This window comes from Rhinoderma darwinii, unplaced genomic scaffold, assembly GCF_050947455.1.
Source record: "Rhinoderma darwinii isolate aRhiDar2 unplaced genomic scaffold, aRhiDar2.hap1 Scaffold_478, whole genome shotgun sequence".
In the NCBI taxonomy this organism is placed as follows: domain Eukaryota; kingdom Metazoa; phylum Chordata; class Amphibia; order Anura; family Rhinodermatidae; genus Rhinoderma; species Rhinoderma darwinii.
Genome location: NW_027464024.1, coordinates 38,011 through 65,588, shown reverse-complemented (window position 1 = coordinate 65,588; position 27,578 = coordinate 38,011). Strand labels below are relative to the sequence as shown.

The 27,578-nt window shown below is 44.4% G+C and overlaps 1 protein-coding gene across 5 annotated transcripts; it reads left to right on the top strand.

The window, feature by feature from the left end:
- The first annotated feature begins 757 nt into the window (after positions 1–757).
- LOC142719286 (double-strand-break repair protein rad21-like protein 1) lies at positions 758–27,004 on the top strand. Of its 5 annotated transcripts, none has more exons than XM_075848776.1 (14): positions 758–862; positions 7,272–7,449; positions 9,288–9,417; positions 9,520–9,619; positions 11,988–12,091; positions 12,442–12,609; positions 12,707–12,802; positions 15,043–15,156; positions 15,617–15,846; positions 18,954–19,053; positions 19,881–20,002; positions 25,437–25,493; positions 25,631–25,708; positions 25,887–27,004. In XM_075848776.1, the coding sequence occupies exons 2-14, from the start codon at positions 7,306–7,308 to the stop codon at positions 26,073–26,075; spliced, it is 1,632 nt and encodes a 543-aa protein (XP_075704891.1). In that variant the 5' UTR covers positions 758–862; positions 7,272–7,305; the 3' UTR covers positions 26,076–27,004. The 5 variants fall into 5 exon arrangements, with proteins under 5 accessions (XP_075704891.1, XP_075704889.1, XP_075704888.1 ...); XM_075848774.1 differs by lacking the exon at positions 758–862 and adding an exon at positions 2,341–2,429; XM_075848773.1 differs by lacking the exon at positions 758–862 and adding an exon at positions 3,400–3,500.
- Positions 27,005–27,578: the final 574 nt, after the last annotated feature.

Genomic DNA, 27,578 nt, shown 5'->3' with positions numbered 1-27,578 from the left:
TGAGTGTGAGGTAATACCTGAGTCTATGAGGTGAGTATGAGGTAATACCTGAGTCTATGAGGTCAGTGTGAGGTAATACCTGAGTGTATGAGGTGAGTGTGTGGTAATATCTGCGTGTATGAGGTGAGTGTGAGGTAATGCCTGAGTCTATCATCTGAGTGTGAGGTAATACCTGAGTCTATGAGGTGAGTGTGAGGTAATACCTGAGTCTATGAGGTGAGTGTGAGGTAATACCTGAGTCTATGAGGTGAGTGTGAGGTAATACCTGAGTCTATGAGGTGAGTGTGAGGTAATACCTGAGTCTATCATCTGAGTGTGAGATAATATCTGCATATATTGATAAGAGTGTGGGGTAATAGCTGCCTTTGAAAGGTGAATGTGAGGTAATATCTGCATCTATGAGGTGACTGAGGTAATAGCGATGTCTATTAGGTGACTGTGAGGTAATATCTGGATCTATGAGGTAACAGTGAGGTAATAGCCACGTCTATGAGGTGACTGTGAGGTAATATCTGGATCTATGAGGTAACAGTGTGGTAATAGCCACGTCTATGAGGTGACTGTGAGGTAATATCTGCATCTATGAGGTGACTGTGAGGTAATAGCCACGTCCATACCTCCCAACCGTCCCGATCCGGCGGGACAGTCCCGGTTTCTCACCGCTGTCCCGGGCGGTCTGCAAAATGTCCCGCTGGGCGCTGCAGCTGTATCAAAACAGCTGATCGCTGCTGACAGGCGCCCTGCATGCCAGACGTTTGCAGCAGCTGGGACCTCACCGGTCAGGTGACAGAACTGGTCCACTCCCGGGCCGGTATCGACACCAGTGAGAACGCCGCCGCAAGACTCCTGCCTTCTTCTGACGGTGAGTGACATCAAAGCAGAGCGGAGAGCGGCAGCAGTAGGGCCGGCTACCTCTACCGCTCTCCGCTCTGGCGGCATTGTGGTACAATGTATAAGGGGGTTGTGTGGCACTATGTATAACGGGGAGGGGGGTTGTGTGGCACTATGTATAAGGGGAGGGGGGGTTGTGTGGCACTATGTACAAGGGGGGAGGGTGGGCTGTATGGCACTATGTACAAGGGGGAGGGGGGTTGTGTGTCATTATGAACAAGCGGGGAGGGGGGTTGTGTGGCACTATGTACAAAAGGGAGGCTGTGTGTGGAGCTATCTACAGGGGGCAGTGTGTAGAGCTATCTACAGGGGGCTGTGTGTGGCGCTATCTACAGGGGGGCTGTATCTGGAGCTATCTACAGGGGGCTGTGTGTGGCGCTATCTACAGGGGGCTTTGTGTGGCGCTATCTACAGGGGGCTGTGTGTGGAGCTATCTACAGGGGGGTTATGTGTGTGGCGCTATCTACAGGGGGCTGTGTGTGGAGCTATCTACAGGGGGGTTATGTGTGTGGCACTATCTACAGGGGGTTGTGTGTGGCGCTTTCTACAGGGGGATGTGTGTGGCGCTATCTACAGGGGGGCTGTGTGTGGAGCTATCTACAGGGGGGCTGTGTGTGGAGCAATCTACAGGGGGGCTGTGTGTGGAGCTATCTACAGGGGGGCTGTGTGGAGCAATCTACAGGGGGCTGTGTGTGGAGCTATCTACAGGGGGGCTGTGTGTGGAGCTATCTACAGGGGGGCTGTGTGTGGAGCTATCTACAAGGGGGCTGTGTGGAGCAATCTACAGGGGGGCTGTGTGTGGAGCTATCTACAGGGGGGCTGTGTGTGGAGCTATCTACAGGGGGGCTGTGTGTGGAGCTATCTACAGGGGGGCTGTGTGTGGAGCTATCTACAGGGGGGCTGTGTGTGGAGCTATCTACAAGGGGGCTGTGTGGAGCAATCTACAGGGGGGCTGTGTCTGGCGCTATCTACAGGGGGCTGTGTGTGGAGCAATCTACAGGGGGGCTGTGTGTGGAGCTATCTACAGGGGGGCTGTGTGTGGAGCTATCTACAGGGGGGCTGTGTGGAGCAATCTACAGGTAGGCTGTATCTGGAGCTATCTACAAGGGAGCTCATGTGGATGATTTTTCCATTGACCGGTAGCAGAGTTACACAACTGGAAAAAAAAATCCCCATCATGTAACTCTGCTACCTGTCAATTGAAAAGTCATCCACCACAGGGTCTCCCTCTTGACTTTCATTGTTCTCAGCCCTTTGGTTTGTCCTGCAGCTGCTGCCGCCGTGATGAGCAAATGTTATACCCAAGATAGGAAAAGTAACATAAAGACGATATAACCGGATCCATAATATCTGTGATATCCGGACAGTCCAGAGATCCGCAGTGAGAATGTGCGCGCGTTATTTGCAGAACGATCTGGCCGTGATTTGATGTGTTTATGCGGGATATTGGGCGTGGTTAGGGGGCGTGGCTTAAAATGACCCTCTTTTCCGAATTCAAAAGTTGGGAGATATGGCCATGTCTATGAGGTGACTGTGAGGTAATATCTGCATCTATGAGGTGACTGTGAGGTAATATCTGCATCTATGAGGTGACTGTGAGGTAATAGCCATGTCTATGAGGTGACTGTGAGGTAATAGCCATGTCTATGAGGTGACTGTGAGGTAATAGCGATGTCTATGAGGTGACTGTGAGGTAATAGCCATGTCTATGAGGTGACTGTGAGGTAATATCTGCATCTATGAGGTGACTGTGAGGTAATAGCTATGTCTATGAGGTGACTGTGAGGTAATAGCGATGTCTATGAGGTGACTGTGAGGTAATAGCCATGTCTATGAGGTGACTGTGAGGTAATAGCGATGTCTATGAGGTGACTGTGAGGTAATAGCCATGTCTATGAGGTGACTGTGAGGTAATATCTGCATCTATGAGGTGACTGTGAGGTAATAGCTATGTCTATGAGGTGACTGTGAGGTAATAGCGATGTCTATGAGGTGACTGTGAGGTAATATCTGCATCTATGAGGTGACTGTGAGGTAATATCTGCATCTATGAGGTGACTGTGAGGTAATATCTGGATCTATGAGGTAATAGCGATGTCTATGAGGTGACTGTGAGGTAATATCTGGATTTATGAGGTGACAGTGAGGTAATAGCGATGTCTATGAGGTGACTGTGAGGTAATAGCGATGTCTATGAGGTGACTGTGAGGTAATAGCCATGTCTATGAGGTAACTGTGAGGTAATAGCGATGTCTATGAGGTGACTGTGAGGTAATAGCCATGTCTATGAGGTAACTGTGAGGTAATAGCGATGTCTATGAGGTAACTGTGAGGTAATAGCCATGTCTATGAGGTGACTGTGAGGTAATAGCCATGTCTATGAGGTAACAGTGAGGTAATAGCGATGTCTATGAGGTGACTGTGAGGTAATAGCGATGTCTATGAGTATGAGGTGACTGTGAGGTAATAATAGCCTGTTAGGTAATTCATCGAGATGTGATGCCGGGGGCGAGGCAGATCACGTGACTAGGACGCTTCACACTTTGAATTTCCCGCCAACAGATCCGCAGTTCCCGTCTGGTTTAAGTGGTTTCGCAGTCTGACTTCGTGTAAGTTCAGCTGACATTTCTCCCTTCCTCTAGAGGAGGCGGTCATAGAGGACTAACGCCGGGCTGCGTTCCTGCATTTTGCATAGAGTGACTGACTGTTGTGTGTGACGGTTATATGCCGGCCGTGGTGCGCTATGTAAACAACAGTAATTGAGGCGAAACGGTGCAAGGCATGATGGGAGTTGTAGTCATACTAGCAAAATAAATAATGATTGCAACTTTTTGTATAAATAATATTGCTTGTGACAGAAGGGTAGCTGGGAGTTGTAGTGTGTGCAAATAAATTAGCATTTCTATAAGCTTTCCGAATCTTATGAGTATAAAAATGGCTTTATTCTGTAAAAGCGTCTTGTCCGCAAATCTGCCTCTGGTATCCGCCATGGGTAAGGCGCCGTTTGCGACGGCTTCAATACCGCCCGATTGGGCCTTACCTGGCGTAATTAGCACCAAACTTGGCGCATTTTGATCTCTTTGACGGTCAGAAAATCTAATCCACGCCTGCTATGATGGCGTCTGGATAAATATGAACGTTCTGCATTCTCGCCAGAAAACGGATAAATGTCCCAATGACGTCACCCACAACGTAAGATCCGCGTTAAGTTTTTTTCGTACATTTCCGTCATAGGAACAGAAGAACGAAAAACGGAAGTTCCATTGCATCGCAAACCCTAACGGTGCCCGAAGGAACCCATTGACTTTTACGGGTTCTGTCGGGTTTATGTGAGGGTGTTGGTCGTTTTACCGGGAAAAATTTTGCAGCGTGCCGCACGACTTCCTCCGGAACTGCGACGAAGGACCCTAACGGAGCCTCCGAAGCGAACAGATCCTAACGCAGCGTTCTTGAGTGTTTTTTTTCTTTTCGTTTTATCTTTGGTTTTCTATCATTTTACATTGATGCCCCCCCCCCCCCCCCCCCCCCCCGATGCAATGCAAGTGAGCGGCGGGTTGAGCTGCAGTACCAGGCGCAGCCACACAATGGTACGAACGCTACGGTGCCGGGTAATACACGCAGCCGTTTTCCTGCTCCGTACAAGTTGTACATAACTTTAATATGCCGTAAAAGTTTTTGGAGCCATTTAGACCTCCGTATGTGTCGGGTTTTATACAGAAGCGCACGAAGATGTGGAATCTGACAGAAAATAGGGTACCAAAGGCACAAACAGAAAGGTTATATGTCACTCAGAGTGACATGGTGGCTCCCACCAAGAACGGGGGTCCCAAACCCTCCGGTCCTCCTTACTGCACCCCCCCCCCCCGCGGTGAGGCGGAGCTTGAATGGAGCGGCAGTCGAGCACGTGTCTGCGGCTTCATTCAATGTCTATGGGCCTGACGGAAACAGCGAAGCGCTGTACTCTGGTGTTTCCGTCATTCCCGTAGACTTTTAATGGAGCAGCAGCGGCGCACAGGATCGACCACCGCTTCATTATAAATCCTTCTGCGATCATGCAGTGAGGAGGAAACGGGAGTCAGGACCCCGGTTCTGGAGATCGATGGGGGTCCCAGTGATCATATATTGATCACCGATCCTGTGCATAGGTGTAATTGTGGGAAAATCCTTTTTAAAGGGTCTCATCTCCTGGTTTTGGATTAAAAATTGCATGCAAAATCTGCATCAAATCTGCACTGTGTGAACAAGACAAGGCCTAAGGATTTTCGTTCCTGGCCAGAATAATCCTACAATAAGGTTTCTCTGAATAATGAAGACTTTCTGTACCAAGTTCACTCTAAATACCAACTCCGGGAATGTGTGTTCGGCTTCGGCTTCATGTGACTCACAGGCCGTATTCCAGTCCTGTGATGCAATGTAGTCAATCAGGGATCCCATGACAGTTCCTAATAACAAAAAAACCCTTAATGGACTCCAGTTGGACTGCTCAACTCTGCCGGGAGTACGTCTCAATGGAAGAGTTATTGCATAATGCTATCAAAATGCAGCTGGAAGCTCATCTTACGCCAATCATACATATAACACAACTTTATATATATACACATGCTGTGTATACAGGCGTACCTGCGCTATGTCTACAGATGGTCGCATGGTTCAGGTGGAGCTTCAGAAATTTGCTCAATTAACCCCTTCCCGCCGCAGCCCTTTTTCAGATTTTCATTTTCGTTTTTTCCTCCCCCACCTTCCAAAAGCCATAACGTCTTTATTTTTCCGTCGATATAGTACTAGGAGGGCTTGATTTTTGCGGGACGAGTTGTAGGTTTTCGTAGCTCCATTTATTTTGCCGTATAATGTGCTAGGAAACGGGAAAAAAATTATTTGTGGGGTAGAAAAAGAAAAAAAACAGCGATTCCTCCATTCTGTGGGTCAATACGATTACGGCGATACCAAATATATATCGTTTTTTTTCTAGATTTTACTACTTTAACAAGTAAAAACCTAAGTGTAAAAAAGAACATTTATTTTGTGTCGCCAAATTCCGAGAGCCATACGTTTTTTATTTTTCCGTCGATTAAGCGGTATGAGGGCTTATTTTTTGCGGGATAAGCTGTAGTTTTTAATAATACCATTTTGGTGTACAGGCGACGGTTTGATCACTTTTCATTTCATTTTTTGTGTTAGATGAGGTGACCAAAAAATAGACATTCTGGCGTTTACAATTTTTTTTTTTACGGCGTTCACCGTGCGGGTTAAATAATGATATATTGTAATAGTTCAGACTTTTACGGACGCGACGATACCAATTATGTTTATTTATTTTTTTACTATGCTTTAGTGGGAAAAGGGAGGTTTTTTGAACTTTTAATATATATATTTGTTTTTACACAAAAAAAAACTTTATTTAACTCATTTTTATTATTTTTATTAGTCCCCCCTAGGGGTCTTCGACCAGCGATCGTTAGATCGCTTGTACGATATACTACAATACTAATGTATTGCAGTATATCGTGATTCTGACAGGCCGGAGGCAGGGCTTAATAGGTGTATAAAGATGGTGGACCTGGGGGCCTTCATTAAGCCCCCAGGCAGCCATAGCAACCATAGCCCCCCCCCCCCCGCGATTGCGTTGGGGGGCATGATGTGCTGTTAGTGGGGGTCGCCCCCTCTCTCTAACGATTTAAATGCTGCGGTCGGTATTGACCGCAGCATTTAACGAGTTAAACGAGCGGCATCGCGCTTGACCGCGATGCCGCTCGTTACTCTGAAGTGTCGGCTGTAACAAACAGCCGACACCGGCATCGTATGGAGCGGGTTCACTCCGTGGGCTCGCTCCATACTTCCCCTACCCGACTTTGGCTTGGCGTATGGATACGTCAAATATCGGGAAGGGGTTAAAGTAAATATTTGTCATACATATTGCCCCGAGATTGGGTTATTCAATCTCCAACCGACCCGCATCTGGGGATGTGACGATGTTATTGGGCCCACAGTATGCTTTAATACCTTGGCTGCGATTGGTCACTGGGCTATGTGTCCCCATGCACATGACTGTGCCCGAAAAATAGGACATACTCCATAATTCCCGGCACGGTTCTACGGCATGGACCCCCATCTGTAGCGCTACGGAAAGGTGTCCGCAACCAATAGAACCGAATGGGTCCATAAAACCACGGACCGTGGTACGGTCCGCGGTTTTACGGTCGTGTGCATGGGGCCTTATCCTGTATGGACACTGGTTAAACAGCCTTATACTCCTCTCCCTCCTTTAGTCGCTTTATGTACAGTGTATCGTTTGCTTTATCTTCTGAAAACACAATAACAATAGAAATGTATTCAGTATATATAACAAAACTGACAACAATCACTCTCCATTTATTTCACAGCTGTAATCGTCTGTATATTTGTACCAGTGTAAGTATGTTTTACACCTATCTGCTTCTGGGCAAACGAGGGATCCTATCCAAGATCTGGATCGCTGCACACTGGGATAAGAAACTAACCAAGGCTCACATATTTGAGTGCAACCTCGAATCAGCCATTCAAAGCATCATGACACCAAAGGTAAGTGCCCCTTTCGCCGTCACATTTTGTACCTCATAGAGATAAATACATCAATTGTTTCTTACTTGTGTCATTACTACGTCATTAAAGGGCCACATAGGTAATCTGTTTCTCTAGGAGACAACTTTTTTTCCCTTTATCTGTGGACATTTGATTCTTCTAGCAAAAGGACTTCTTGCTTTATGGACATACTATATTGGGAGCCCTTCAAGTATCTGATTATCACACTATTCATGGGTGGTTAGTTCCTTTCAGAAGGGGCAGGACAATCACTCTTGGCAGGGCAGGGGGTCTCAGAATGTGCCCTACTAACCTCGGACCTTGAAGCTCAGCATAATACTTGTTACATGTAGTCGTTTATATGATTGCCCGCTCCTCCCTTCCACACCGATCCCTAGCATTGTTATTTATAATACACGATCCCCGTTTCCCTCCAAAACTGCAGAACTGGCTCACCACCCAACCACGGATCTGTAGTAGGGTCCATAACTCATCTCCCAGCTCATCATAATACCTTTAGGCCCTGTTCACACTGAGTTTTTTTTTACGTGGAAATCGTGTTGGAAAACGCGCCAAAGTTCAATGTGAGGCGGAGGCGTTTTTTCCCCTCGAGCGGTATAACTGTCTTTGCGGGAAAAAGAGGCGACGTGCCCTATCTTCGGGAGTTTACTTCTCTGACCTCCCATTGACATTAATGGAAAACACAGAAAGCGTTTTTTTTGCTGCGTTTTTGCCCGCGACGCTCAATGGCCGCAGGCAAAAAACTCTGCGAAAAACGCGGCAAACGTCGTGCAGGCAGATCAAAATCTGCCTCAAAATTCCGTCTGCCTGCAAAAAAAACTCAGTGTGAACAGGGCCTTATTGTAGAGGAAGTGCTCATTGGACCCCAGCATTATTCGCCATTCTCATACAGTGTCCGATTTTGTTTTTTTAATCCATAAATGATGACCGTTCACCTCAATAGCGCCCTAAGAGACTGCTTTCCCATCATGGCTTTTATTCTGAATCATTGTGGGTGTTCGGATCAGAAAGAAAACTCGTCCTATTTCTCAGTTACACATCATCAATAAATACTTTCTGGGAATTCTACTATTAGAAGTTTGTGATCCTGATTGTTTAAAATGATTCCTGCCCACCTTTTTGTTTTTTCTTATTAGCAACTTTCCCTTATAGTCAAAGATTACAAGGCTGAAACCAAGACGCTGAACAAGAATATTGGTTTAAAGAGGCTCTGTCACCAGATTTTGCAACCCCTATCTGCTATTGCAGCACATCGGCGCTGCAATGTAGATTACAGTAACGTTTTTATTTTTAAAAAACGAGCATTTTTGGCCAAGTTATGACCATTTTTGTAGTTATGCAAATGAGGCTTGCAAAAGTCCAAGTGGGTAAGATCGACTTACCTGCAAACGCTGATGCTGCTGCAGAATCAACTGTAGCCTCTGGTGCCGATGTGGCCGTCACGATGCAGGACCTGTGAGTGACGTCACAGATCTGCAGTGTCAGAAGCTGGGCGTTCTGAAGAGAAGTGGATGATACTTCTCTTCAGAGCGCCCAGCTAGTAAAAGTATTAAAAACGCCCCGATATACGCACATAATACACGCCCACTTGGACTTTTACTTTTAAACACACCCACTTGGACTTTTGCAAGCCTCATTTGCATAACTACAAAAATGGTCATAACTTGGCCAAAAATGCTCGTTTTTTAAAAATAAAAACGTTACTGTAATCTACATTGCAGCGCCGATCTGCTGCAATAGCAGATAGGGGTTGCAAAATCTGGTGACAGAGCCTCTTTAAATAGAAAACTAAAATGCTCCTTTACTTCATCCGGCAGGTTGTGATCGCCCTTAGAACTTCTGGTCATTTACTTCTTGGAGTTGTACGGATATACCACCGAAAGGCAAAATATCTTTTAGCCGATTGTAACGAAGCGTTACTCAATATGAAGATTACGTTTCGTCCAGGTAATGACAACACCCAAAGCCCAAAACCTGCCGATTTTATTTTTCTATATTATTTTCTATATTGTAATTGTGTATTATTTATATTTTTTGTTAATTCTACAGGAGCTTTGGATCTTACAGAGAATAACCAGGAGACCAGTTACAATGCGATCACTCTCCCTGAAGAGTTTCCAGACTTTGACATGCAGTTGCCTAATTTAAAGTATTACAACTAATTCGCTTTTTTTCTGTCTGGGTATATGGTCAATTTACCGGTAGCATCAGCCAGGTTCAGTTTGGTTACTTGACCACCGTAACCAGTAATACCGTAGCAATGTCTGTACCCCCTATACACGGTCAAGTCACATTATTATGAGCAGCTGCTAATATCCAGACAGCAACTAGACGGGAGTGGGAGTGACACAATAAGGTGCTGGTCAGTTGTCCCAGGTATCTGGTGCCGCTGACTGCAGAACATCCCACATTTGCTGGAGGGCACGCGGGGGGAGGATCCATAGAGCGAACAAGACGATTGAGGTCCCACAGAAGTGCAATTGGGTTCAAGTCTGGAGAATTAGGGGCCAGGGAAGTACTTGGGGGTCTTGGTCGGGCTCTTCCTATCGGATATTTCTAGCCGTGTGACATGTCGCATTGTCTTGCTGGAAGATTCCATCTGCCCCAGGGAAGACAATCAGCATGTATGGCGGGGGGACGTGATCTGCAGCATGTATGGGGGGACATGATCTGCAGCATGTATGGGGGGGGACGTGATCTGCAGCATGTATGGGGGGGACGTGATCTGCAGCGTGTATGGGGGGGGACGTGATCTGCAGCATGTATGGGGGGGACGTGATCTGCAGCATGTATGGGGGACGTGATCTGCAGCATGTATGGGGGACGTGATCTGCAGCATGTATGGGGGACGTGATCTGCAGCATGTATGGGGGGGACGTGATCTGCAGCATGTATGGGGGGGACGTGATCTGCAGCATGTATGGGGGGACGTGATCTGCAGCATGTATGGGGGGGACGTGATCTGCAGCATGTATGGGGGGGACGTGATCTGCAGCATGTATGGGGGGGGACGTGATCTGCAGCATGTATGGGGGGACATGATCTGCAGCATGTATGGGGGGGGGACGTGATCTGCAGCATGTATGGGGGGGACGTGATCTGCAGCGTGTATGGGGGGGGACGTGATCTGCAGCATGTATGGGGGACGTGATCTGCAGCATGTATGGGGGACGTGATCTGCAGCATGTATGGGGGACGTGATCTGCAGCATGTATGGGGGACGTGATCTGCAGCATGTATGGGGGGGACGTGATCTGCAGCATGTATGGGGGGGACGTGATCTGCAGCATGTATGGGGGGACGTGATCTGCAGCATGTATGGGGGGGACGTGATCTGCAGCATGTATGGGGGGACGTGATCTGCAGCATGTATGGGGGGACGTGATCTGCAGCATGTATGGGGGGGACGTGATCTGCAACGATGGATTCATACCCAAATCACTTCAGAGCCGTCCACATGGATGAGTGACCCAGAGAATGCCATGAAATAATCCCCCGACCATAGCGCTGCCGCCACCGGCTCGTGGTCTTCCAGCAATGGCTGCCGGGTGTTTGTTCTATCTTTCTTTCCTGACGCGCCAACGTCCATCCGTTCCATGAAGCAGAAAACGTAACTCGTTGGAGAAGACGACCCTCTGCCAATCATCGGTGGTCCTATTCTGATACTGCCGCGCAAATTGAAGCTTTTTTTTTTCCGATGCACCTTTGTTACATAGGAGCAGTGACCGTCCGTCAGCTTTGGAGCCCCATATACAGTCGGGTTCGCTGGACTGTTGTATTAGACAAACGTCTAGTCATCCCCTGGGTGATTTTCATAGTGAGCTGCTCCATGTAGTGTGTCGTTCAGCCCTCGTACACCTTCGTAGCCGACGTTCACCCCTCACATCAATGGCACGTTGTGACCCGCAGTTTCCACATCGGTTATTCCAAATGGCGCCATTTCTCCGCTCACGATACACGGTCACCACAGCAGCACGAGAACAGTTCACAAACCGCGCTGTTTGAGAAATTCTGCCACTCTTGGCCCAAAAGCCGATAATTATCCCTTATAGCAACTCTGATAAATCGCCCCTTTTACCCATGTCAACAATGAGTGATATGTGATCAGACAGCCGACCACACCCCTTATATACCCACCAAGCCCACCACCCATCACTGCCTTTATGGGCTACGCGCTGCCGACATTGAAAGTAGGAGGTGGTCATAATAATGTGACTCGACTGTGTAGCTATCCTTACAAAAAAAACTTTCTCCAGGACATGTGCCCTTTAAATTAGACCATTAATAGCAATGTCGTCGTCCCCCCAACCCGTGGCTCTCCTGCTTTTGCACAACTATAGCTCCCAGCATGCCCTGACATCAGCAGGCTGGGAGTTGTAGTTTTGCAACAGCTGGATAGCCAGGTAGGAGAACACTGCTCTATATGATAGATTATCGGCACTAAACATTTGGGCTCCCTTCTTTGAACCCTCTTGGACACATATCTACATTTAATTCTCTCTGGTATATTTTTATAGTTTAATTCATATGGTTGATCATTTCACACTGAACCAGAGCCGAGCGGAAGACATCACAATTCGAGAGGAGTATGACAGACCGCTTACTCTTCATGAGGGCTTTGGTGAGAACATAACTAGTTTGTTAATCATACACGTTTTACACACATTGGGCCATCTCTAACCAGAATTAGAATAAGGCACCCGTCATTTATTTGGATTCTGCCTACCCTTTTTCTTTGCACTTGTTTGTAGAAACCAGCCACAATATTTTACAGCATAAAATAAATAATTTACAGGCTGGTAACAAAGGCCCCCTGCATACGGCCGTAACTATAAACCCGCTCCGTGATTACGGCTACGGCCGGCTGCGGACAGTCACCCGCATTTGTGGGGCGTGCTTCCATTATAAAATATGTATTGTTGACCCCACTTACATGTAGCATTTCATGTGTTTGTGTTTTTTTTCCTACAGGAGATGATCTAGATAGACTCCGGCGTGACTCTGCAAGTGATGCCTCTTTTGAAGTTAGCACAAACAGTGTTTTACCTGAGCAGAGTTCTGCCCTCTTTCCTGGGGATACAAGAGATCTTTTTGCTGATGACTTGTTTGGAGATGAAGGAGGAACAACAGATTTTTTTGGTAAGAAAACATACACAGATCAATTTGGCCCCTGGTTATTAAAGTGACATACATTATATATAGAATAAGATTATACTGCTTTTTTTTTTTATTTAAGATAATCAGCTTTTTAATGATTCCAATGAATTGAGTGTTGTGGACAAAGATATGAACCAAGACGTAACGCTTCCACCAGAGGATCAGCCACCGGAGGGTGAGTGCTGTGCTGTGAAATTATCAGCCAAAATGCAAATAGGAACACTTGATAAATGATATTATGTTTATCCAGCATTCACATATTTGTATTATCACTCTCAGTAACTCAATATTATAAAAGGAACCTTTGTATAATTGCTGAGATTGGTTTTACTTTAAATGGCATGGGCACTTTATTTTTCGTTCCTTGTATTGCGCCAACATATTCCGCAGTTCTGCACAAAATTTTTCACCATTCACAGTAGTTTTTAGATAACCACATCACATGTAAATTACTTTTAAGGGGTGTTTACTTAATAAAAGTTTGACAAACTTCTGACATGTCATCGTGACATGTCAGAAGTTTTGATTGGAAGGGGTCGGAGCACTGAGACCCCCACCAATCGCTAAAACGAAGCGGCAGAAACGCTCGTTTGAGCGCTTCGTGTTTATTCGGCTTTTTCCGAAAATCTATGTATCAGAGTACGGACTCAATAGAAAGTCTATGAGCCCCTACTCCAATACATCAGCTTTCTAGAAAAAGCCGTATAGAAACGAAGCTGCTGAGCACTCATATTAGCGCTTCTGCCGCTTCGTTTTAGCGATTGGTGGGGGTCTCAGTGCTCAGACCCCAACCAATCAAAACTTCTGACATGTCACTATGACATGTCAGAAGTTTGTCAAACGTTTAGTTATCCTTTAGGGTATGTTCACACGAGGGCGTCCGTTACGGCTGAAATTACGGGGATGTTTCAGCCTGAAAACATCCCCGTAATTTCAGCCGTACCGGCATGTGCAGGCGCTTGAACGCCGCGTCCATTACGGCCGTAATTAGCGCTGCTATTCATTGGAGTCAATGAATAACGGCTCCAATTACGGCCAAAGAAGTGACAGGTCACTTCTTTGACGCGGGCGTCTATTTACGCGCCGTCATTTGACAGCGGCGCGTAAATATACGCCTCGTGTGAACAGACAAACGTCTGCCCATTGCTTTCAATGGGCAGATGTTTGTCAGCGCTATTGAGGCGCTATTTTCGGGCGTAATTCGGGGCAAAAACGCCCGATTTACGTCCGTAAATAGGCCGTGTGAACATACCCTCAAAGAGGACCTGTCAGCTCTCCTGATATGTCTGTTTTAGTAAATACTTCAGTAAAATAGCAGTTCCGGAGCATCTTTTCGTATAACTCTCCGTTGTACTGTTCCTCTGTTATTCCTCCTAGAAAAGTATGAAGAAATTGACAACTGGGTGTTACCAGTTTGGCGATGTCCCTACACAATCTGACACTGTCCAATCATTATTTACAGTCTCAGACAAGGGAAGTTGTGACATCCAATGGTTAATTAATTTCTAAATTTCTAGGAGGAATTACAGAGGAAGAGCACAATGCAGTTTTTTAAGAATAGATGCTCCAGAGTTTAGATTTAATGGGGATTACAAGTATTTACTAAATAAGACGTATAGTACAGACGTATAATAGGTAAAGTCCAGAGCTGCATGCAGACGCTGCTGTGGGGCTGCCATAATAAATCTGCTGAAAAGTCCATTAATGGAAACAATGTCGCTCCAAAGAGGTCTATTATTTAGCCATGAATGCTGTGTTATGCTTTCATTTACTTAGGCCTGATTTACACGAACGTGTTAAACGTCCGTGGGACGGCCGCTGAAACAGCGGCCGTCCCACGGACCTATGTAATTCAATGGTGCCGTTCACACAGCCGTTGTTTCAGCAGACCGTGTGAAGGCTCCGTGCGAAAATAGGACATGTCTGTTCTTTTCGCACATCACGCATCCCTCCATAGACTCTCAACTATGGGGGATGTGTGACATCGCGTCCTTCATCGCTGGGCACGGATGCACTTCGGACGTGAAAAACTGCAGTTTTTCACGTCCGAGATGCGAAGCGTTTGTGTAAATAAGGCCTTACAGTGATGCTGCAGGCAAAATTAACATAAGCAACAATGCTACTCTTCTATGTATAATAAGCAATCCAACCGAAATGTAGTTACCTGGAGTTATGGTGGTTGTTGTTTCCTCTGTAGGCTTTTCTAGGCCTTTTAATTTCAATAACCTACAATGCAGAAGCTCTTACTAACAACCTGTATCATTATAAAGGACAGTTTTTCCTAGAGACAGTGAATCTAGTGCTCAGTATTGATAAACCAATAACTCCAGCAGGTCTGCAGTAATATGTTGATGCTTTCCTATGGAGAATATACATAGGTTACAAGCTCCCCTTAATATAGATTTGTACATGCAGCTTATTTAGACAACACAGAAGATTTACCGTTGGAAGATGTTCCAGCTGCAAACATCACCACCCTGGTATCTAATGAAGAAATTGCCTTTGTCCTGGAGCCTGTCGATGTTTCAGGTACAAACTACAGCATGAGTAAACAGGCATAGGATATACAGTGGCCGTGATGTATTAAAATTTGTAGGATATAGATGTAAGTGAAAATTTTGTGGTACTTTATTACCCGCTTGCACTGGGGGTAATAAATTACCTGTGATTTTTTTCACTTACATCTACTATATATATATATATACATATGTGTGTGGGTGTGTGTGTGTGTCCATAACTATGGAAGCGCCTATAGACTTCTATGGGATGTCTGTGCCGTAATTACAGACAAAAAAGCACATGTTCTATAATTTCTACACCACGGATACCCATCCGTAAAAATACAGAAAGGCGTCTGTAGCCCATAGAAATGAATGAGTCCTCAAGTACGGTCGTGTGCATGGTGCCTAAGCTGGGCTTTCAACAATGCAGCAAAGTAAAATCAGAAATGACGTAGAATTGTCTCTAAAAAGCAGTCTTCATTTATAAGTCATAGAAAATAAAAAACGAAGTAGGAGGAAGCGTAAGTTAATGGTGGATGATTTGAAGGAGATCCCAAGCAGTCGCATGCACGAGCAGCTGAAGGATACATCGGACACCATCAGGACTTTAGATATTGCTCCCCCAACCCAGTACCTCATGGAGTGGAAGCAAATCGGAGGAGTGCAATGGCTGCTGTCTCACCCAAGTCAATCCATAATCAACTCTGACCTGTTACTGGTAAGGAGCATCTGCACCTAAAACATTTTGTGTCTATTCACAGTGGTTAGCAACATTACCCTCACTGGTGTTCAACTTTATCTTTTGCTTACTTATGTATGATTGCAAATAGGTGACGCCTCCTACACACGGAATTTCTGTAGCATGACATAAGTAGTTCTTAGCAATAATTTGCATTGAGTTAGGCCTTATTCATACGAACGTGTCCGTTTTGCGCGCGCAAAAGTTCAGTGCGACATGTGTATATGGTGCGTGGCTGCGTGATTTTCACGTAGCCGGCATCATTATGATACTCCCTTTTTATGTGACGACACTGTAAAGAAGGAGGGGATTTTATGTTTCCCTTCTCTTCTTTACCAGTTGTAGCGCGAATCACTCGCGTCACCCGGAAGTGCTCCCGTGTGCCGTGCGCGATTTGCACGCACCCATTGACTTCAATGGGTGCGTGCTGTGCGAAACACGGGCAAGTATAGGACATGTCGTGCTAATGAATTGGACCCCCACTAACTCCCATCCCACAAAGTGTGAAAGAGGTTTTGTTTTTTTACACAATTGGTAAAGATGCTTATTTGACAGGTTATTGTGAGCTTAACCCCTTAACGCCGAAGGACGGATATATCCGTCCTCAGCAGCTGCTAGTTCGCGCAGGAGGACGGATATATCCGTCCTGTGATGGCGCGGGTACTGAGACTGTACCCACGCGATCAGCGGCAGGAGCACGGCTGTTATACACAGCCTGGCTCCTGCTGCAACTGCCGGAATCGAAGCACGCGCCGATTACGGCAGTTTAACCCATTAAATGCCGCTGTCAACAGTGACAGCGGCATTTAATGTGTTTGACAGAAGGGGGAACTCCCTCTGTCTCCCGATCGGCGCCCCCGCAAACAAATCGCGGGTCGCCGTCGGGTTTCCATGACAGCCGGGGGTCTAACAAAGACCCCCAGGTCTGTCTTCAGCATCTGCCTGTTAGGCGATGCCAGAGGCATGACCTAACAGGTTGCCCGTCAGTTTTACACTGACAGGCAATAATGCTTTGGTATACGAAGTATACCAAAGCATTATATATGCGATCTGCACATCGCATAGTGAAGTCCCCTGGTGGGACTAAAAAAAAAAAAGTAAAACCGTTAAATAAAGTTTGTGAAAAAAAAAATAAAAAAAATTACAGTCAAAGTCAAATAAAACTACTTTTTTGCCCCAAAAAGTGGTTTTATTTAATAAAACGGTCAAAACAAATCACACATACACATATATGGTATCCCCGCGATCGTAACAACTTGACCAATAAGATGAACACATTAATTAAACCGCCGGATGAACGGCGTCCAAAGAAAACGCAAAAAACAACGGCAAAATTCTCTCTTTTCTCCCATTCCCCCCATAAAAAATAAAATAAAAGTTCATCTATAAGTCCTATGTACCCCAAAATAGTACTAATGAAAACTACACATTGTCCCGCAAAAATCAAGCCCACGTACGGCCACATCGACGGAAAAATAAAAAAATGACGGCTCTTGGAACGCGGCGATGCAAAAACAAGTAATTTTTTTCTAAAAGGGTTTTTATTGTGCAAACGTAGAAAAAACATAGAAAACCTTTACATATTTGGTATCCCTGTAATCGTGCCGACCCATAGAATAAAGTTAACATGTTATTTACGCTGCATAGTAAACGGCGTAAATTTATAACGTGAAAATTAATGCTGGAATAGCTGCTTATTTTCAATTCTCTCCTAAAATAAAGTTAATAAAAGTTAATCAATATGTTATAAGCATCTAAAAATGGTACAATTACAAAATACAACTCGTCCCGGAAAAAACAAGCCCTTATACGGCGATGTCGACGGAATAAAAAAAGAGTTACGACTCTTGGAATGCGAACGTGGAAAAACAAAAAATAATCCTTGGTCATTAACGTGCAAAATGGCCCGGTCATTAAGGGGTTAAAGGGGTTTTCCTATGAGAGACATTTATGACATATCCACAGGATATGTCATAAATGTCAGATAGATGCGGGTCCCACCTCTTGGACCCGCACCTATATCTAGAACGGGGCCCCCCTATCCCCGTTCTACCTTTTTCTGCTCCCTTTGCCTCCCCGGCCACTTCCTGACTATATGGTCGGGAGTTACAAAAAAAGCGTAGCTCACTAAGCTGCGCTGTTTCCGTAACTCCCATTCAGTTTCCTAATTCATGGTCGGAATTCACCTGCTTCTGCCACAACATAGAGCGGCAGAACGGGGTTCAGGGGGCCCTGTTCTAGAGATAAAGGTGGGACCCGCATCTATCTGACATTTATGACTAAGGCCTAATGGACACGACCGTAAAACCGCGGACCATAACACGGTCGGCGGTTTTACTGACCCATTCAGTTCTATTGGCCGCGAACACCTTTCTGTATCGCTACGGATGGCTGTCCGTGCCGTACAACTGTGCCGGGAATTATAGAGCATGTCCTATTTTGTACTTTGTATGGGAGCAAGGCCCAAAAATGTGGGCGGCCGTAGGTGGCTGGCCGTGCCCACAATTGCAGGCCGTGATTACGGGCACAGCCGTGTGCATGGGGCCTTATCCTGTGAATATGTCATAAATGTCTCTCATGAGAAACCCCATTGAAAGGGGAAAGGAGACCAGAACAGGGATACAACTGGATGGACTTGAGAGAAAAGGGGACATTTATTTGAAGACAGTAGAAACGGTTCTTGGGAGCTTCGTATCAAGGGAAGGCTGTCTGTGTGGAAAGGTTGGAAAGACAAACAGCTGAACAGAAGAGGGAATTAATAAAGTGCACGGTAACTATAGTTACATCCGTATATCAACCGTCAATGCAAGTCAGTAGGAAACATATTGAAACCATATCGTATACATTTCAATATATTTTGCATGTGTTTTATCTGTTGCTTATAAATGTACAACACTCCAGTATGGAGGAAAATATAGTGTGCACTCAGCCTATGTGTTTGTATGTGTCGTTTATATTGGTAATGTCAATCTTCTATGTTTATGTCTCGGCTCATTTATAAGTAACAGGTTTTTTTACATAAGCAAATGGTTGTTCTGAAGTGTAATGTCAAACACTGACACTGATAAGTATTTATTTCCATACAGCTTTTTACACAAATCCAGAAGGTGGATATCCCTAGAGATATGCAGGAAGAACCAGAAGCCACTGAAATCGAAACACTTCGTCATGAGCAAGAAGAGACAGGTATGAGTACAGATAATATGCCACTGCCTCAGTATGATGTACATGGATATACAGTGATAAAGCAAGGAATATGGCAGCCCCTACTGGACGCCCTGTATCACAATTGTCTTTAGGAAGTGTTTTTCTTGCCTAGAACACCGTGAAATCATCTGTGCAATTTATAAAATAAAAGCTTAAAGGGGTTGTCCGAGATTTAATGACTTTGTGTTAATACTTGTAATTTATAAATGTAAATACATTTGTAATATACTTACATTTTCCAAAGTGGCCCCGTTTCCAGATCCTGCCGTGGGGTACCTGACGGGTGACGTCACTCTCTGCACTGGCTCTGGCCGCTTTGTTGATCTTCAATTCTTTGCCGGGTATACGACACGTCACTTGTGACGTGGTGTGTATCGGCTTGTTCTGTTGTAATGCGCGGCCCCTGCTGTTATCTCGAGAACAGCAGGGACCGCGAGAACAGCAGGGACAGCGCATGCACGTTACGGGCTGTGAAGCAGAACAAGCCGATATGCACCACGTCACAAGTGACGTGTCGTATACCCGGCAAAGAATTCAAGATCAACAAAGCGGCCAGAGCCAGTGCAGAGAGTGACGTCACCTGTCAAGTTCCCCACGGCAGGATCTGGAAACGGGGCCACTTTGGAAAACGTAAGTATATTACAAATGTATTTACATTTATAAATTGCAAGCATTAACACAAAGTCATTAAATCTCGGACAACCCCTTTAACTCTTTTTTTTGGTTGCTATATATGAGAATGTTATACCTCATATATATGATAATCTTTTACCTCAATCTATATTTGTGCTTATCTGTGTTCACAGATTTACCCCAGCTGGAGGTCACAGATGTCAGCTCCTCCATTGCTGAAGATCCGCTATGTACAACGCTAGAATTGAATGACTATCATCAAGCAACGAGTGATATAAACAGCTCCGTGCATGAGGTAAAGATTCATGCTTTGTGCATCAACACAAAAAATACTGGTGCTAATCATTCTATATGTGTCCTGGGGGTCAGTTGTCAAAACAGAGAGAATCTATCATCTACACAGATTCAGTGATCGTTGAGGATGTTTTTACTGCTTGTATTTGTGCATAACGTCGAAGGCCCCCCCATGCACACGACCGTAATTTTGATCTGCAATTAAGGATCCGTAATTACATAGTTACATAGTTTGTACGGTTGAAAAAAGACACATGTCCATCAAGTTCAACCAAGGGATGGGAAAGGGGAAGTGGGATGGAAAAGGGGAAGTAAAAAATTTCTAATTGTGGATCAAAGTACGGATCCATGCATTTCTATCGCCCACGGACACCTTTCCGTATATTTACATGAAGATGCCCGGGCCGTAGAAAGGATCTGCAAAAATTAGGATATTATTATTATTAGGATACTATTTTTTGAATTTACGGACCATGCTCTTATACTTTAGAATGGGAGCACGGCCCGCAAATGCAGGTGACTGAATGCAGCCGTCCACGCCCCTTAATCACGGACCGTGTATAGAGGGCCCTAAATGTGTGCATTGCCCTGCCCAAGAGTACGTGTGGAGACATGTAGCAATGCATGACATGTTAACGTGTTACTATGGTAGAGATCTTACATTTTTCCAGGAGAGTAAAACCAATACTCCCACCTCAAAGGTGCGATTCCCAAATATGTCTCCTCAGGGTGCAAGCAAAGCATCCCATAATTGTTGGTCAATGCCAAGACTTTTTGACTGCTTTACCTGCCCCCACACCAAGCATTGTTGAGCAGGTTAAAATCAGTTTGCCATGTATTTTGCTACACTATTTGTAAGCCAAAACCAGGAGCGGGTCCAAAACACGAAAGAGGTATAAATTTCTCCATTATGCTTTCTCAGTTTATGTTCCACTCCTGGTTTCGGCTTCAAAATACTGCAGTGTGAAAGAGGCCTAAAAAGTGACGGCTCTTGCTGTCTGCAATCTTGGGAACCCCTTATTAGATTCTAAAGAACACTAGAATTCTGCGGAAGCCCTTATTAGCAAACACAGTGCTTTTATATTTTTTATAATAAATGTCTCTTGGAAATTAAATGGTTTTATCTTATCCCTTTCTTTTCCTTTACTCTTCATGTGGTGCATTTAGTCTGTTCCTACCTTTATTTTATGCTATGGTGTAATAAAGGTCCGAATAAATTCCATCTTTCTTCTATATGATGCATGAGGATTTATATTCAAAGTGTTCTTGGCTCTATTCCAACGACCAACTTGTCTCCCCTTTAAGACAAGCAACTCTTAGGGCGGGTTCACACATGGCGGAATTCCACTTAAATTCCGCTGCGGACACTCCGCAGCGTTAATCCGCAGCGGAGCCGTTTCTCCATTGACTTTCACTTTAATTTAGCAGTGTTCGTTTACACGATGCGTACAATTCCGCTGCGGAGCATAGGCTGCGGAGCGGAATTTGGTGTCCGCAGCATGCTCTGTCTGTTGCGGAGCAGTGGCGGACTCATGGCGGAATTTCTCCATTGACTTCAATGGAGATTCTAAGTTCCGCAATGAAGTCCGCAGCTGTCATGCACATGTCATGTGTGCTGCGGATGCGTCTTGCTTTTTTAACTTGACATTTCTTCATTCTGGCTGGACCTATGTATTTCTAGGTCTACAGCCAGACTGAGGAAGTCAATGGGGCTCCCGTAATGACGGGAGCGTTGCTAGGAGACGTCTGTAAATAGTCACTGTCCAGGGTGCTGAAAGAGTTAAGCGATCGGCAGTAACTGTTTCTGCACCCGGGACAGTGACTACCGATCCCAATATACATGTATCTGTAAAAAAACATATAAGTTCATACTTACCGAGAACTCCCTTCGTCTGTCTCCAGTCCGGCCTCCCAGGATGACGTTTCAGTGTAAGTGACGGCTGCAGCCAATCACAGGCCAAGCACAGGCTGCAGCGGTCACATGGACTGGCGCGTCATCCAGGGAGGTCGGGCTGGATGCCGAAAGAGGGACGCGTCACCAAGACAACGGCCGGTAAGTATGAAAATCGTTTACTTTCACTAGGGAAAGTGCTGTCCCTTCTCTCTATCCTGCACTGATAGGGAGAAGGGAAGCACTTTTCCCGCAGTCTGCAGCAGCTAGTCCGCATCAATGTACTGCACATTTTGTGCAGATCCGCTGCAGAATCTGCAACGCAGATTCTGTGCGGCATCGATGCGGACAGTTGCGGAGGAATTCCGCCATGTGTGGTCATGCCCTTATTGGAAACCAAAGGTCATACAGCCTGTCAATTTTATGATACAACGCAACCAACAGACTCCCTGATTTATTTGCCACTTGAAGAATTAACAACCGGAAGATTTCTCTACTTCATCAAGGATGCTCTTTTTCAACTTTTTCTCTGTTCAATCTTTTTATTAATTTCCAACTGAAATAAGTATGACAGTAAATACAATTACAGCTTATACATAATGTAAATCCAATCATACATTGCCGTCAGGTAGCTAAGAAGCATAGGAAACTCAGAATTAAAACAAACAGACAAACATAGGAACAGTCCACATGGGCCAATCGAACCTCCGTAGAGGTCATTTATCAAAGCTATCGATTATTAAGTCATCAATGCATGTCATGTTCAAAATACATCTTGATTAACATTATTATCAAAGTACATTCAATAACATGTGAGTTATACCTTTTATTTATGCTATTGGGAAGTGCAATTTAAATTATTTCTCCATGCGTCCCAGATTTCCAAAAATGAATGGAAAGAGTTTGATCCATATGCTATAATTCTTTCATATAAATAAGTGCTGTTGATAGAAGAGACTACCTCCATTATAGGGGGAATGGATGTAGATTTCCTGTATCTTGTCACTACAATTTTCGCTATTATCAGTATTTTACATATCAGAATTCTATATCTCGGAGGAATAACATGAATACCTATAAACAATAGAGCTAGTTGAGGTGATCCAAGTACGGAGCTATTAACGAGAGTTGAAATGAGGCTGAAAATCGACCGCCAATAACCTTGTAGAAATGGACATTGCCATAAAGTATGAAGCAGGGTACCTCTGTGACCGCATCCCCTCCAATATAAATAGGAGGAATTGGGATACATTTTACTCAAGCGATCCGGAGTATAATACCATCGTAGCATAGTTTTCATTGCAGATTCATAGTGCGAGCTACAACTTAACGATTTATTTACCCATCGAAAAGCATTGGACCAATCCCCACTCTCAAAAGTAGTACCCAGGTCCTAAACCTTTGTTTTGGTTAGAAAACAATTGAAACATGGAATTGTTACAAAAGAACTTCCTATGACTAGGAGTCGCTAAAAAATGTTTGATCTGCAAATATTTATATCTATCTATGGGAGAATTGGTTCTATCTAAACGGGTATTAGAATGAGAGTATTCATGAAATTTTGTCCAAAGATTAATCTAAGCCGTAGTCAACGGAGAGACGCATAGAGGAACAGGCAGCTTCCAACAGGAGGCCAGCAATAACATTCAATCTGTACCCAGTGTTTGCTGGTATCCATCTGCCACCAGGAAACCAATGGAGATACTAGTGAAGCTATATAATAATGGTAGATCTCAGGCACTCCCACTCCCCTACTATCCTTAGTTAGCAATGTATATGAAGTTCTGGGCTTACGCCCTGCTCAAATAAATTTCGATATTATTCTTTGTATGGATGTAAAAAATGACCTAGGGATCAAGATAGGAAGGGTACGAAATAGATATAAAAGCTTAGGGAGCAGCATCATTTTAAAGGAGGCTATCCTTCCAATCCACGAAATGTCAAATTTAGTAAGCCGTTGCGTCTCTAATTGAATAGTATGTAACATTGGTTCATAGTTGCGTTTATAAAGATGCTTATAGGAGGAAGTCAGGACAACCCCTAAGTAGTTAATACATTCTGACTGCCATTTAAAAGGGAATTTATTTTTCAGGAAGAAAAGCGTGGGTTGAGGGAGATTAATAGGGAGAATCTGAGACTTTAAAGTGTTCAATTTATAATACGAAATAAGCCCAAACTCCGCAATCATTTCTACAACTCTATCAAGAGACTCCTCTGGATCAGAAAGTGCGAGAATAATATCGTCAGCATACAGTGAGATCGTATGTGTACAATCCCCTATCGTTATTCCTTTTGCTAGCGGTTCTATCGAGAGGACAAATATCAGAGGTGATAGTGGACACACTTGCTGCGTCCCGTTGGAGATAGAGAACTCCTCTGAAAGGGACCCATTGGTAAATACCCTGGCTGAGGGTGCAGAGTATAGTGCCATGATGGCGGTCAATATGTTACCACTAAAGCCCATATGTTCAGGAACCGAGAAGACATACGACCAGCTAATGTGATCAAACGCCTTCTCGGCATCCAATGATAGCAAAACCGAAGGAATTCCTCTAGACTCCAAATAATGTAGGATGTTGAGTATACGTCTAGTGTTATCAGGAGCCTGTCACCGTGTAACAAACCCAACCAGATCCGGTATCAGAGGAGCTAAGCAAACAGCCGATAATTTAGCATATATTTTTAGGTCCGAGTTAAGCAGGGATATAGGTCTAAAATTTTGTGGCATATCAGGGTTTTTCTTTTTCAACTTTTTAATACTTTCAAGTCTTTGTGATCCTTTTTGGTTTTATCCAACTATTGTGAAAAGTACCCTGAAAATTGGAAACTTTGCAATAAGAAATAACAGGAGTTGTGTTCCCTGTTATCAGCCATTTCAGCCTAGAAATATAATGATTGTATTGTTCTTCAATGTCATGACGAACATGAGGTCCAGAAAAAAAATCCTGTCATTATCACTGCTTTTTTTCTTTACCCCTTTCGGCATAACGGCACGAGTGCAACTGCAACCTCAGCAACCCCAATAGCTACGCGACTTTCAAGGGATATAGATCCGTGTTCCATGCTGAATTTTATGAGATTATTAACAACAATCTGTATTTGCTATGTCGTAGATGGAAAGCATCAGGCTTTTGGTGTGTTCACCGTTCCTTTCCGTGCACTAACAGACGTGATATTGGCTTTCTAAGTTGTTTGGTTATAGAATCTGGTATATCAGTCATTGACGTCTTGATTGCTCATTCCACAGTTTATGCGGCTGTTATGAAAACTGAGAGGTCCATGGATGTCGGATCTGGTCTCTGTAGCTGGTACATAGTTCATTCAGAAGTTCTGTTCATTCATTTTCGTTTCTTTCCTAGCCTTTCATTGCTCTCCGAGGTTTTTCAGAAAAACTGGAGCGATCATGGGAAACATTCTGCCTTTGTTTTAGGTTTCTGATCTTCGTGTAACCTAAGGAGGCTGGTACCTTGGAATTAAACCCCATTATTGGACATGTGGCCTTCATATATGATGATGTCACTAACCTATGTCTGCATTGTTGTAGGAATATGTTGATGATTTGTTGGGTAATTCTCCGGGATGTCTGGATGAAGAATTTAGGGTGAGTATTGGGGACCAAAGAGTAATTCGACTTTGATCTTCAAATTCTGCAAATTCAGTAAAGTGCAGGCACAAGTATTAAACTAGTATTAATTGCTGTTTTATCTGTGACTACTATGCATGTTGTTATATCCTCAGGATCCAGCACCGGGTGTCCAGAACAATGATGAACAACGATGGAACAAAAGAACACAAAACCTCCTCAATGGCCTGCGAGTAAGAACCATGTTCATTGAGACAAGTAGAAGAATGTATTGCCCTTACAAAATATGGCAAAAGCCAATGCCGTAATTAATGGTTGTATAATGTAACAGTAAACACATAACAAACCATAGAAAAGAACCGTGAAAGTGAACAGTCCAGAGTGAAATGTTTTATTTATTGTTTTGTACAGAAGCTGAACCAGTCCGGCGTGAGCTCCTTCAGTTTGCAGAACGTCTGTAAAAACAACAAGCGGAAAAAGGTATCTACAAACTTCTACAGTTTCCTGGTGCTAAAGAAACAGTCTGCCGTGAAGATGACACAGAACGTTCCGTACGGCGACATCACCATCGTACCAGGGCCCACGTTCCATACCCTGTGAATTACAGCTCTCTAAACCCAGGCATGAGCTAAGGGGGCACGCTATTATTTATTCCAAAATCTCTGTTTGTCTCTTGTAATTATAAACTTATTTTAATTATAAACAGGTAGATGTATCTTAAGTTGAACACCCCATCACCCACAATCTTGCACACTCCACGCTTTCATTGTAGTCATTTCAAGCCACACATCCGAAAGGTTATGTATAAATTACACATTCATAAACCGGACCCATACTTTGCAATAAATACCACTAGACTAAGGCCTCATGCACATGGGCTCATACCGTACTTCTGTGTGCCTATTTTTATATACAGCACGAGGCTCTTTTTGTCATGAATGTTCCAACACACCGTATTAAAAAGAATACGGAGGCACCATACAGCCGCACGTGGAGTGCCTACAGGCCTGTAACGCGGGTCAACTTTGACATTGAGCCCTATAATTTTTCAATATACTCACTATTAAAATTTGGCCATAAAGCACTAATGTGCGTCTTTGGGGGAGGATGCATCCCATCCATACGGCAACAAGCGTATATAATAACCAGACAGTTGTGGTCTCCAAGATCAGCACAGGGAACAATTCCAAATTTGTTACCAGTATACATTTTTAGGACACGTCTCAGTTATAGGATTTGGTCATCACATGACCGTATCACCTGTATATAAGTGACCGCTATTCTGCGGATCATGTAGCTACAGACCACACAAGCTTGAGCATCATTATGTCATATGAATGTGTAATCTCCATTGCTCCACATATAATATCTGCAAAACTCCAGGGTGCATTGACTGCAACAGAATACAATCTACATAACTGGAGCTCCATAGAGTAACAACCTATTTAATGCATTATGAAGTCGTGTTGTCAACCATTTATTTCATTTTATTTATATACTTTTCTTCAATAAATTATTATACACCTGTTCCTGCATTGTTGTAAAGGCCATGTTTTGTTTTTACTATAATGCTAGAAACTATATCCCAGATTGCATGTTCTAATGATTCTGTGTAAAACAAAATATATCAGACATTAGACTGGAACTGGGTTTGCCCATCAGGGACATTTATGGCATAGCCACAGGCTATGCCATAAATGTCAGATAGATGCAGGTCCTACCTCTGGGACCCGCACCTATCTCTAGAACGGGGACCCTTAAACCTCGTTCTATCTTACTCGGCTCCCGCTGCCTCCCGTCCACTTTCTGATGTACATGGTCGTAAATTACGAAAACAGCGTAACTCGCTGATCTAAACTGTTTCCATAACACCCATAGAAGTGAATGGCAGTTACGGAAACAGCTTAGCATGCGAGCAATGCTGTTTCCTGATTACATGGTTGGAAATTACAAAGTTGCCTGGGGAGTCAGCAGGAACCGAGAGAGGTAGAACAGAGTTTAGGGGGCCCCGTTCTACAGATAAATGCGGGTCCCACCTCTGGGACCCGCACCTATCTGACATTTATGGCATATCCTCTGGATATGCTATAAATGTCCCTGATG

What these genes read in the sequence shown, in the direction of transcription:
- LOC142719286 (XM_075848776.1), top strand. Translation starts at nt 7,306, where the DNA reads ATGTTTTACACCTATCTGCTTCTGGGCAAACGAGGGATCCTATCCAAG. An exon ending in AGAGGATCAGCCACCGGAGG is followed by an intron (nt 12,803 to 15,042) that starts GTGAGTGCTGTG and finishes TTGTACATGCAG; the next exon opens with CTTATTTAGACAACACAGAA. An exon ending in TCAACTCTGACCTGTTACTG is followed by an intron (nt 15,847 to 18,953) that starts GTAAGGAGCATC and finishes ATTTCCATACAG; the next exon opens with CTTTTTACACAAATCCAGAA.